The following is a 12,629-nucleotide window of genomic DNA, read 5'->3' as shown; positions in this document are numbered from 1 at the left end:
TATCAAGTGTGTTTATAGGTGAAAAGCTAGACTACAACGAAATAATGATGATTATTAGATTCTAATAAGTTGGAAATATCGACCATCCGCTTATCGGCTAGTAACTCGAAAACTTATTATGTTTTTCAATCAGCCTGAAGTTTCTAGAGTTTATCTTGTGTGACGTCATGTGCTCGCAAAGCTATGAGACACAAAAATGGTACACGATAAACAGCCGAAACTTTAAAATGATCTTGTTTTAGTGAGTTTTTAATGTCTTAGGTGTGAATAATGACTGAAGTTATAAAAACAACTTAATACATGAGAATCAACTAAAAACAAGCACTTGCCGGGTCTTGTTCTCAGTTTATTCAGACAATACAGGATTCACTACTGAAAATATGTAATCAATGAATTTCCATGATTTGAAAATACAACATGAGTAAGGGTCAGTCAGTTACAAGTCCATGTTTATTATTTGTTAAAGCCAGCTAAAAAATCCTTGTAAACCTGGGAACATTAGAAATATTTCGTCCGAGTTCGTGACTAAGCACCAGTTCACACCAATATACTAAAAATCAATATAAAAGTAATTGCACTATCAAACTTGAGGAATATCGACCCCCGAGTTCCAAATGGATGATCTAAAAATGTAAGCAGTCTCTGTGAGGACCAATGGTCCTGGACCAAATATTTAACAGGATCGTGTATACGTACTGTTAAGAGCCCTTGGTGATTTATTTTAGTCAGTAAACGTCCTCCATTTCTCTACTCCAGTAGCAGGAAGCATGAATATCAAAATCAAACTCAAACATCATATATTACAACATTTTTCTATCGACATCTCTCGATAACTGGGATCATATGGAAAATATGAGCATTTTAGAAATGTCTAACTGAAATATAAAAAACGATTGATTTCAGTTTTCTTATCATGAAAATACGATCACCAAATTTATTAAGAATTTTAGTTGATATAACCTTTAGATCATAAATAAAACTGCAGATATAGTTGTCTGGCCTTTCTTGATACTTCTTATTTTCTGTTCCTTTTTCCCTTTTCCTATTCATAATAAAAATGTTACGTAGTTAGCTTAAACAATTTTGAGTGAAATGAACTACTTCATCTCCTCACTAATAATCTTCACAATAGTGCTTGTAATGTATGTGTTTATAGTAATCATTGAAACTCATAAATCTAATGTGAAGATGCTCTTTGCTCTAGCTGGTGTTATATTTTGCAAATAGAATATGCCATCCCTCCAAATTCCCTGGTACAGTCGAGAGTAGGGAGAGTCAACTCTCCCTCTCGAAATGCTCTCATATGGCCACGTGCATACAACCACTGTCAGGGAAGTCCCACTCATCGCCTTCTCACAGCATTACTGTTGTTTACAAAATTGAGAGGACGTAAAGTGAATGTCCGACACTTCCACCGGGTTCATGGATATGGAGAATCTCCCTAGGCGAGTTGGCAAACCCTGCACACAAGCCAATGATGCACATGATCTCCAGTGTTCTGAGGGAACAAATGGTGTATGAACCTAGTGTTGGTTACCGACTACCATGAGACTACATCTGCTGACGTTGCTCAACTGTCTTATGGATTAGATGTTGAGGACAAAATCTCTGTGTGTGGTCACGTAAGAAAACCACTTGGTTTGGTTTTTGCATTCGTGCAGTATCCCAGCCCACATATAAATCGAATGATTTATGTGGCGCATATCTGTTTGATGCTTCCTTGTATGAATCTTTATGTGTTGATATAAATAAATAATAAGTCTGCCATACTGTGATATATGCATCAAAATCAAATAATATTTATAGATTTCTTGGAAAAGTTAAATACTTTGTAAAACGACTTTCTTTTTCTACTGTACATCTGTAAATTCAGATATAAAGGAACTACAGTTTTCTAATGAGGATAAAAAGAAAAGTTCCAGTTGTGATCTAACTACAGATACATCCACATCCTCCAAATCAGATAGTAATACATCTTCAACATTAAATGTAAATAATATATCCCCATTGCCTTCCTCATCGTCAACCTCATCAGTCATAACAATATCAACTACAAGTACAAATACTCGGATAAAAAATCAAAATGTATTGAATAATTCAACAACCTTTGGTTCACGTAATCGAAGACAAGATTGGTGTAAATGGCCTATTTGTATTCAGTACCGAACAACTGGTTATTGTCTAGGATATAATCCTAATGGTACATTACCAGCATCATCACAAATGTGTCAAGCTGCACATATTGGTCCAAATGATCAAGTACCTTTATCATCAGATGGTCAAGTTCGAGTTTGCTTTGATTCGATGGGATTAGTAAATGTGAGGAGACAAATTATTTTTCATAAACCACTTTGAAATTCCTCAGCATGGTTTTAAATGTCATTCATTAATATCTTGATATAAACTTAGATAATCTAAGAACTTATATCGGACAATATATGCTGTAATTCGTCGAGGTATTGCAAATTACTGTCACTGATAACAGAAGTTTGTTAAGAAGCATAATCAAAATGACTGAGAAGATTATATTTACTTCAAGATAATAATGTACATTCGAACATTTGGGTTATGATTCCGGACATAAAGCACCTCTCACTATTAGGCTTAATTTCTTTCCACCATCAAAGAAAGTATCAAACAAAACATTCAGACTCTAAATATTGTCACTTACATAAGAATGGAATTTTCAACTACATAACACAGACGACAGATAGCTCATAACCAACAGAAAAAATGAGTTTATTTGGTTAGATCTCCATAACAAATAGCTGTCCTTTACTAAAGTAGGGTAAACACCCTGAACATTCTGGTCCCTATATCTGAAAGCCCTGAGTTCAACGTTTGGTATAATCATGAACATGCACTAGTGCGAAGCAAACAACTGGGAATAAACTATTAGGAAGCGTCCCCTGTACCATCATGGTTATCTAACTGGAGTCAGTCGGTAACGAAAACGGCCTCAATATTGGATAGTTATAGTACAGATAAATGTTGCAAAGGTTTTTAAGCTCTATAAGAAGGTCCCGTAGTTTTGTGCTTCAAAAGTCGTTTGGAAACTTTCCTATAACTCGATTCTTTAGAATCGATAAAGAAAATAATTTAGGTAATTACAAGTCGCTCCAATGATCCGGATTAACTATACTTATTTGAAAGTGATAGTAGGTATAAATAAGGCATGTTTGCGATCAACAGAATTGCATTTTACTTTAACATAACATTTTATGATTGATGTAAAATCGTAACGTCTTGTGAAAAAAAGATTCCTAGTTGTTCAAACCAAAGAAAGTGTGACAGATTCACTTCAACATGTACAACAACAATAACAACAACAACTACTACTAGTTCTACCACTGCTACCATTGACCTATTGGGAATCGTCAGCACGCTTTACAAAATCTAAACCATTCTTTATGATGATGCTTCTAGCGGCTCAGAAGCTCTTTTCATGTTGAAATTAGTGTTTCTTTCATCTCTTCCCAGTTGTCCTTCATAGTAACTTTCTCATTGAGTAGACCTTATAGGGGATAACATGTTGTTGAAGGCCATCTCGTATTCGTTGAGTTTGTCAGAATCTCGGAAAGGACCTGTATTGAACCTCTTTAATGCAGTTTTTGCAGTTGTCCAGTGCTTTCTTGGTTTGAGTTTAGTGTTGACAACCTCCAGGCTGTGATCCGAAGCTACGTCAACAATTCCTCTCCTGGCTCTCACGTCTTCCAGTGACCTTCTGAACACCTTGGTGATGCAAATATGGTATATGTGATTGTCCGTATTGTGATACGGTGATAACTGTGGATCCATGAGTTTCCTATCCTATGAGCGATCTAAGTGCTTCTTTGGACAGCATCAATCAAACTGTCTGAGTGTGTGAAGCATATTCTTCTTCATGACTAGAGTCCAATCTTTTCTGTCCAGGTTTAGTCCAATGGATTTCACTTATTCCGAGAACCACCGACTTGCGTTTCCTCATTTCTGAAGCCAATTTGTTTGTCGTCTGCTTTCAATACCTATGAGATGGAATTTAACTTCTGCTTCGTGCTTCATAGTAGAATCTATGTAATCTTATGGTTTGTTAAAGAGAACCACCAATTTGTACCTCCTCATTTCCTTAGATATTTGATTTGTTCTCCCCGTCTCTTATATTTTTCTGACATTCCATGTACCCATATTGTAGTGAACAAGAACACCAGTGGGGACAATCGGATGTATTCGAGCACAAAATTACAGAGCATCTCAATCAAATCTGAGAAACATATAGTAAGTGCTTAATTTGTAAAAATGTCCATCACTTGTCTTAAAATGACTCAGATTTCATTATTCTTGAAGACTCATAAAATTACTTTCTGTTTCCATTCTTTACTGTTCGATCCTCTTGTCTCTCTGCTGCCAGACATTCTGTTCCTGACTAACGTCATATACTACTTATGTCGATATAAGTAGCACACGCCACAATATTAATTGTTGCTCTGGTCTTTAGATTGGCCATCGACCTCGTGACTTCCGATGAATCTGAGATGTCACCATGAGTCGTCATAATTCTTTCTTCAAATGCTAGGACAGAGTTGAAATAGTCTAAACTGTTTTTTTCTGGTAAACGTCATTGTAACATGGTTATTTTGTACAGAATGTGGGTTTTGATCCCATGCCCAACCCTATTTTACTTACACGTGATTGATCCCTGCAGTAATTATAGATGGATTACAGGCGGATTTGAATTCAACACTGAACTATCTTGACTGTGATTGCACATGTCAGATTCTATTTATAAGGTTTATTTTCTTTTTTATAATTTAGCTTACTTGTAATCGATCTGATTGCTATTTTTATCATCCGCCGAAACTAATCAGAGATAAAATTGTCGCTAAACGACACGCGCAATATCTTCGTGAAAAAGTAATTCGTGACGCTTCGAAATCTCGTAAACTTAATGGTCTACTAACGTTTGAGCAAAACATAATTGCTGGTAATAATATTACGAGGATTTCACAAAATAAACTGACAACACCAAATAAATCTTGTAACCAATCAGTAGTTCCTCAGGAGTTAATTAGAATAACGGATATTCATTCATCATCATCATCATCAGTTAATAACAGAGATAATTTACATAATTTTTTACATGACTGCCATGCTGATTCCATACAGTTGACAAATCCAACTCACCATCTTCTACAACAACATTCACTCCCATCCGCATCACTTACACTACATCAATCATCACAGCTAAATCAACAAACAAATTTCAATCCATTCATTCAATGTGGTACAACAAATCAGTCAAATTCCCATCTAATCCCCAACAGTATTTCTTCATACATATCAAATATTTTGTTGGGTAATTTACTTTACATTCCACCATCTAGTATTAATTCAAGTTTATTCCTACCTAATCCTCGTCCAGTCCTGACAAATACAACAAAATCTCAATTTCCCGATATAAATCTGTTCTGTACACCAAATCAAATTGATTACGAAAAGTTGTGCAATCTAATTTTATTAAATTCTACACCGTTAACACAGCCAATTTATTCGTCGAATTTAGTGAGTTTGAATGAACACTTTCAGTTATTGTTGTTAGTAAATCAATAGGTTGAGGTTCATTAAAAAATCAATGCAATTCTGACATACTTACTTAGCACTGGAGCCAGGGTGGTCACAAATGCTCTGGCCTTATGTAGAGGTTCACCATTGCAATCCAGTGTGTTGAAGCCTGTGACGATTCCTAGTCGGGCTCGCTCAGACGCTAGCCACTATCCATCTTTGCTTAAAAGCTTGTGAATTCAGGCTATATCGAGACAATCTGCACAGAATGCACATATACAAACAAAAGACTGATCAATTTCAGTCCTAAATAACAAAGGGAAGATACAAGTAAAACAAAACCAAGAGAATTTTGCATATACATAGTTTCATTTTACTAGTTCATAAATGATAAGATCAATAATTTGAGTAGAATAACATATGCATTTCATTTTGTAACGTTCTCATCACCTGCTATGAATGAGGTTGTAGATGCTTTTGAGTATGAGTGAAGTTGGTCGGATCTTAATGTAAGCATATTTGTATAATAAAGAAAATATTTGAATATTATTCATATACAATAAATTCTGTTTCAAATAAATATCATATGGAAAAGATAGATATCAAAGTAATAAAACTAGGTAGTTACTTAGTTAAATAAATGAATATGAGTAAATAACACCTACGAACAAAATGGAGTTCGACCGGGTCTCTTGTGAGATATTAACTTACTGATGACAATGGTGGAAGTGTCGCTCAATTTCGTGGATTAGTTGAAGTTAGAGAATAACACCACTGGATGCCAGCCAGCTCAGTGATCTACTGGTTAAGCGCTCGCGCGCGAGACTGATAGGTCCTGGGTCCAAATCCCGCGAGGTTGGTTCCTGAATGCGCACCGCTGAGGAATCCCACAATAGAACGAAGCGGCCGTCCAGTCCTGATTGAGGATTCGTCTTTTTATCGTTAGACCTCTTAACAACGAACTTTTAAACTGGAAACTTTCTAATTAATGCACTGTCCCCTAAATAGCCTGGTACAGTCGAGAGTAGGGAGAGTCAACTCTCCCTCTCGAAATGCTCTCATATGGCCACGTGCATACAACCACTGTCAGGGAAGTCCCACTCATCGCCTTCTCACAGCATTACTGTTGTTTACAAAATTGAGAGGACGTAAAGTGAATGTCCGACACTTCCACCGGGTTCATGGATATGGAGAATCTCCCTAGGCGAGTTGGCAAACCCTGCACACAAGCCAATGATGCACATGATCTCCAGTGTTCTGAGGGAACAAATGGTGTATGAACCTAGTGTTGGTTACCGACTACCATGAGACTACATCTGCTGACGTTGCTCAACTGTCTTATGGATTAGATGTTGAGGACAAAATCTCTGTGTGTGGTCACGTAAGAAAACCACTTGGTTTGGTTTTTGCATTCGTGCAGTATCCCAGCCCACATATAAATCGAATGATTTATGTGGCGCGTATCTGTTTGATGCTTCCTTGTACGAATGTTTATGTGTTGAGATAAATGAATTTAAATAGATTAATTCATTTTAGGTTGCTACTGAGTGAAGACACATAAAGTCTTTAAAATTTAGTGATTAGCAACTTAGAAATAGATACGATGGTTTAAATCACAAACTGACCTTAGTTAAACTATGAGGCCTAGCAATCTATCTCAAACCTCAAGATCAGGTTTATATTCCTAAAGGTATAAGTCCTAATGGTCTGAATAGAACTAATTTTTTATGAAACGCACCTTGATATTAGTTATAAATCAGCTAAGATTGAATAAATGCTCAAATAAATCGTGTCTAATTAGAATAACTAAATTTTAAAAGAATATATTAGTCTGTTAAGTCCGTAGATGTCGGTTCCAGTCGTGCTTTGTCTTATTTTTTTAACTGTGAAACTAGGTGACTGCGTTTATCCATTTCCAAGTGAACACCATTTTCTACATAAATTTATCAGTTGGTCTGGCCTGATCTATTAGCAACAAACAAAACACAGGTCAAAACATTTAGTAATCTTTAAATATATTGCTTTCTTCCCTTTTTCTTTTGTTTGTTTCAGACAACTTCATGGTCTAAATTATTGGACACATTGATTATAAATAATCCGTCATTATTCTTAGCTAATATACCACAAACGACTACTATACCAATTAATTCACACGCTAACTGTTTAACGTCTCAATTCGTTGATTCAATCCTACCATTCAATTATTTATTGAATGTACCATATTCGTCGACAACAAATGAAATAAACAATACTTTACCAACAGCATTATTTCCTTTAAATCAAGGAATTGAATTACTACCACATGTAGGAATGACAAATACTGTTGAAAGTCAATCTAATATATCCTCCATTAGTTATTCTTCAGCAATTTCACAATCATATGTAATGTCATCGCCCCCATCATCATCATCATTATTACTATCGAATACACCGATAAATCCAGAGATTCTTCTACAAAACTCTCAATTCTTAATACCAACCGACCATACATTAAATGTGAAGTTAAACACTACTACAACAAAATCAACTGTTATAACTACATCAATAGGATCACCAACATCATTATCAACAACAACAACAACAACAACAACAACAACAACAACAACAACAACAAACAATGTTTCCATCATTAATTCTACTTAGATAACATTAAGCAAATATAGATTATGGATGAATTTGGTTTAGGCATTTTATTCTCTAATTTTGTTCAATTCATTCGATCATTAATTAAAATTAGATTGTCGTATGAACAAGAAATGTTTAATTAATAAGAAATTTTCGTTTAAATTTGATCGAATTGTTTTACAGTATTTAGGTGCTGAAATGTCGATATTTGTTTCCTTGAAAAAGCTTGGATCAGATTACCAAGTGAAACGCTAGATCTACATTGAATTTATCCGCTGAGATTTGACAAATGCATTTTTCCACTGAAATAATTCATTATTATAGTGAAAATATTTGGTTAGATGTTTAATAATGACATAATCAACAGTAATAAATTGAATAAAATAAATTTAATATTCAATATTTTAAAATTCTTTAATTGAAGCACATCAATAGGTGAGATCATGAGTCAATTGAAACTCGACTATAATGGTAAACCTGAAAGCACTGGACGGCTCGGTAGTTCACATTCACGAACCAACCTCACTAGATTCGAACCTACGACCTGTCAGCCTCGTGCGCGAACGCTTAACAAACTAGACCACTGAGCCGGCTGGCATCCGACGGTGTTAATGTCTAACTTCAATTGATCCATGAAATTGAGAGACACATCCACCATTGTCATCAGTGAGCTACTATCTCACAACAGACCCGGTTGAACTCTACTGGTCACTGCTTCTCACTAGAACTCCAGGAGATACCTCTTGAAGCCAGTCATTAGTGAGCATATCTTGGTTAATATCAGAAGGGCTTTTATGGATATCATGGCAATTTTTTCTAACAGGTGAGATCATAAGCCAATTGAAGTCAGACCACCACGGGAAACCTGGAAGAACTGGACGGCCGTTTCGTTACTATAATATCCACAAGAACCCCCTCTGAAATACAAAGATGAATCAGTATCTAAAAATGAATAACAATTGAATATTGTGAAATGATAAAAATCAATTTGAATTAAGGATAAGTCATGATAAATTAAAGCCCATGTTTGATTTGAATTCTTATTATCAAGTACCATATTCAGAAATACTATCATTAAGGTTTTCAAGTTAACAGAATTATCTTACATGACTAAGAGGTTGACAATAAATTATTCCTTTGGAATGTAAATATAGTTTCTGAGAAAGGGAGATTAACATGAAATTAATGCAATTAGTTCCATTTGATAAATTTCGATAATGGAATATGAAGATGAAGTTTATCAGGATTATGTGATGATATATTAGCACAATACATTTCGAGTAATCGGATCACACATTATATAGCTGCAAAGAACATTCATATGTAAACATAAAAGGTCAACTAAACTAGAAGTGAAGGGTAAGAGAAGACAAGGTTAATAAAGAAAATAATATGAAAAAACCATTTGAAACCTGATCACACTGGATGATCAGCTAATATTACCAGAATAGGTTTAAGATGAGAACAAATCGTTTTCGAATACACGATTACTATTCCCAATGTACGTGTGGTCACACACAAACACACACACATTTAAATTGGTAAACACAATGGGATGTGATGCAGTCGTTTTGTCGTCTTTTAAGTGTTCGATGCAGTATTAACCTTGTTTTGTTTCCTGGATAATGACAGTTGCTGCACAATATATCGTTCTAATGACTGATTTAAGCCTTTGCTTCAATAAAAAGCCTATTTAACTCACTTGTAAATGCTAAGGTGATGTAGATAGGTCATTTTGTCTGTCAAGGCTATAGTGGGTCTCACAACACAACGACATTTACATATATATTTATAAATTTTACAGGATGACCATTTTCCATTAATGTTTTGTTTAACAAGCTAACATCATCGTCAATAGCATGGTTTGTGCAAATAAGATCAAGTCTGTTAAATAGGTCCTTGATCAAAACCCGTTTATATTACACTGAGCAGTAACTATAATAACCGAGGTATGGACCTACTCAAATTGGTTTCCTAAACATGGATCGTTTAAATTGAACCGTCTTCTCGTCTACTTATAAGTATATCCAAGAAAGGGAGCTGGTCGTTCTTCTCCTCTTCACATGATACATTGATGTGATTTTCGAGGGTGTTAAGTTTATTCAATAAACAACTCATATCGTCCTCTCTTTCACAGATAACTAAGATGTCATCCACAAATCTCTGATAAAGAAACGTGTTTTCAACGAGGTCTTCAGTTAGATTTTCAACATGTATCATCAACACATGTGCTAATAATGGTTCAAGCAAACTAACCATAACAACCCTATTGATCTGGCAAAAGTATTCACCTTCAAAAGTGAACTGGACTTTACCAGTACATAATGGTGGTAAAGCTTTAAGGATTTTCGAAGGGCTAGGTAATTTAGGGTTGTTCAAAGATATGTAGTCACATGATATATCGATAGTCATTATCAAAGATACATTTGTGACACAAGGAATTCACATCAAATGAACACATTGTCATTCCTTTGATAATAATATCATGTAAATGACCGACCGATTCAAAAGGATCCCTCAGAGAATACTTAGATAAACATCTTCGGATAGGATCAAGAAATTTTGTTAGCCATTTAGCTAGGCTATGTGTAGGTGATCGGTACATTGATAAAAAAGGACGTAAATGAATGTTTGATTTGTGAATTTTGCTGTTCCTCTTGATACTTTCAAACAAACTGACATCGAATGAATGTGGGGTCATCTCGAGTGACTCAATTGATAGAAGTTAATTAACTTCAACTACAATATGAGACTGACTGCCGTTATGTGATCAATTAACTTAATTTGAAGAGCTAGAAACAAGTTGAATAAAATGTCTAGATTAGATATTGACTATGAATATGGAGTGCTTATATGTCTTCGGTAATTCCTAATAATTTAAAATCACTAATGAATGGAATATAAAATTTCATGAAGAATGTATGGATTTCAATGTACTTGCATAATTTGAGCCTTCTTAAAACTAAAGTCTATTGGGTAACTTGAATTGTTCCACATATTCCAACGTTGCACACTTAAAGCACTTGTCTTGTCAGAGTACTCAGATAATATAATTATTTTCCACTAATATTCTGACAAAATACAGTATTCCCTTATTTTCGAAGTCTTATGAGTTCTGTTGGGTCGATAACTAGCATAATCTTGGTACGAGTACATTCATCATTCTTTATTTTTCATTCATTAACCTTATTGATTTGCTTTAAACTGTATTTCCTGAACTTAAATTCCTACTTCACTTGTCATTATTTTTAAAAATGCTGTTCAATATAAAAATAAAGAGAATTCAGCGAAGAAAATTTTCTTTTCGACTAAATCATTTACTTAAGCTGTACATTCGTATCTATGGTTGGATGGTAAATATATGAGTCTATAGAAGTATAGAAAAGACAACAACATAAATTGATTCGAGCCAAATGAGGTTACGCAATAATCAAGCGGTAAGGAAGGAATATAAGGATGAAAATAATTTGTGAGTTAAATTACTAGACATGAAGAAAAACGACAAACATAATGGTTATAATAATAAAAACTGAATGAAAATATCCATCCCAGTGTCTATTCTATGGGACTTCGACACAACTCTGGTCAAGAACACGCGATTGGCGTAACCAGAATGTAAGTATATCTTCACCCTAACAACCGACAACAATCACAATAACAATAAGTGTAGGAAATTATATCATTCATCTAATACCTGTCAGACTATTTACTAGTCTGACTGGACAAGCAACCAATCATTATTTCCCTGGCCCATAGACCACTTTCGCAGATCTGAAAACTTGCTTCTCTTTAATTTATCTAATAGCGGTTGAGTTCAAACAGATAAACTAACTTGACAGTTGGTCCATACAAGTCTGAGAAAACTCATAATTGGGCACCTTCGATCTTTCTAATGATCGAACATCAGTCCTTCAAACATTTCGACTTTTATTCTTTTATTTTCAAGCATGGATTTCAATTTATATATACAAAGAGAAATAAATGAATAAAACGAATGGTTCGTTAAAGTTGTGAAAAAATTTACGAGCTGTTTGCAAGATATCAAATGTTTATACACATCCATATTAACCACGATATTTAAAGATTCATAACACATCTACACGCTCTCTGATGCCAATACTCATAGCAAATCAATCAGAAAAACAACAACACCAACAACGATGATGCTTTCAATTAAATCAAATGAATGTAACTAAACAACATGAACGAGACTATCTAGTTTATTGTGATGATGTACCATTGAAAATTAACACATTACAATCATTATTCAATTGGTATAAATTGAAAGCAACAGAAAAATATGAAGATGTAGAGAAGAAGCTAAAGTAGATGCATAACTCACTTAATAATTATTATTGTCATTATTAGTATTATTATTAATATTAATGATGGTTGGATGAATGATTTCCTTATTCTCGTTCTTTCTGTTTCGCTTTCCATTTCCATTTGTGTAGTTGATGAACTTC

At 34.5% G+C, this 12,629-nt stretch overlaps 1 protein-coding gene across 1 annotated transcript; it reads right to left on the bottom strand.

Moving 5' to 3' along the window:
• Positions 1 to 892: 892 nt before the first annotated feature.
• On the bottom strand, positions 893 to 12,393 carry MS3_00000823 (uncharacterized protein). Its single transcript, XM_051208439.1, has 2 exons — positions 6,821 to 12,393; positions 893 to 1,523 (listed from the first exon to the last, which is right to left on the bottom strand). The coding sequence occupies exon 1, from the start codon at positions 10,573 to 10,575 to the stop codon at positions 10,153 to 10,155; it is 423 nt and encodes a 140-aa protein (XP_051072969.1). The 5' UTR covers positions 10,576 to 12,393; the 3' UTR covers positions 893 to 1,523; positions 6,821 to 10,152.
• Positions 12,394 to 12,629: the final 236 nt, after the last annotated feature.

This window comes from Schistosoma haematobium, chromosome 1, assembly GCF_000699445.3.
Source record: "Schistosoma haematobium chromosome 1, whole genome shotgun sequence".
Taxonomy (NCBI): Eukaryota; Metazoa; Platyhelminthes; class Trematoda; order Strigeidida; family Schistosomatidae; genus Schistosoma; species Schistosoma haematobium.
Note: the sequence above shows the minus strand (reverse complement) of the source record. Positions and strands in the feature narration are given on the sequence as shown.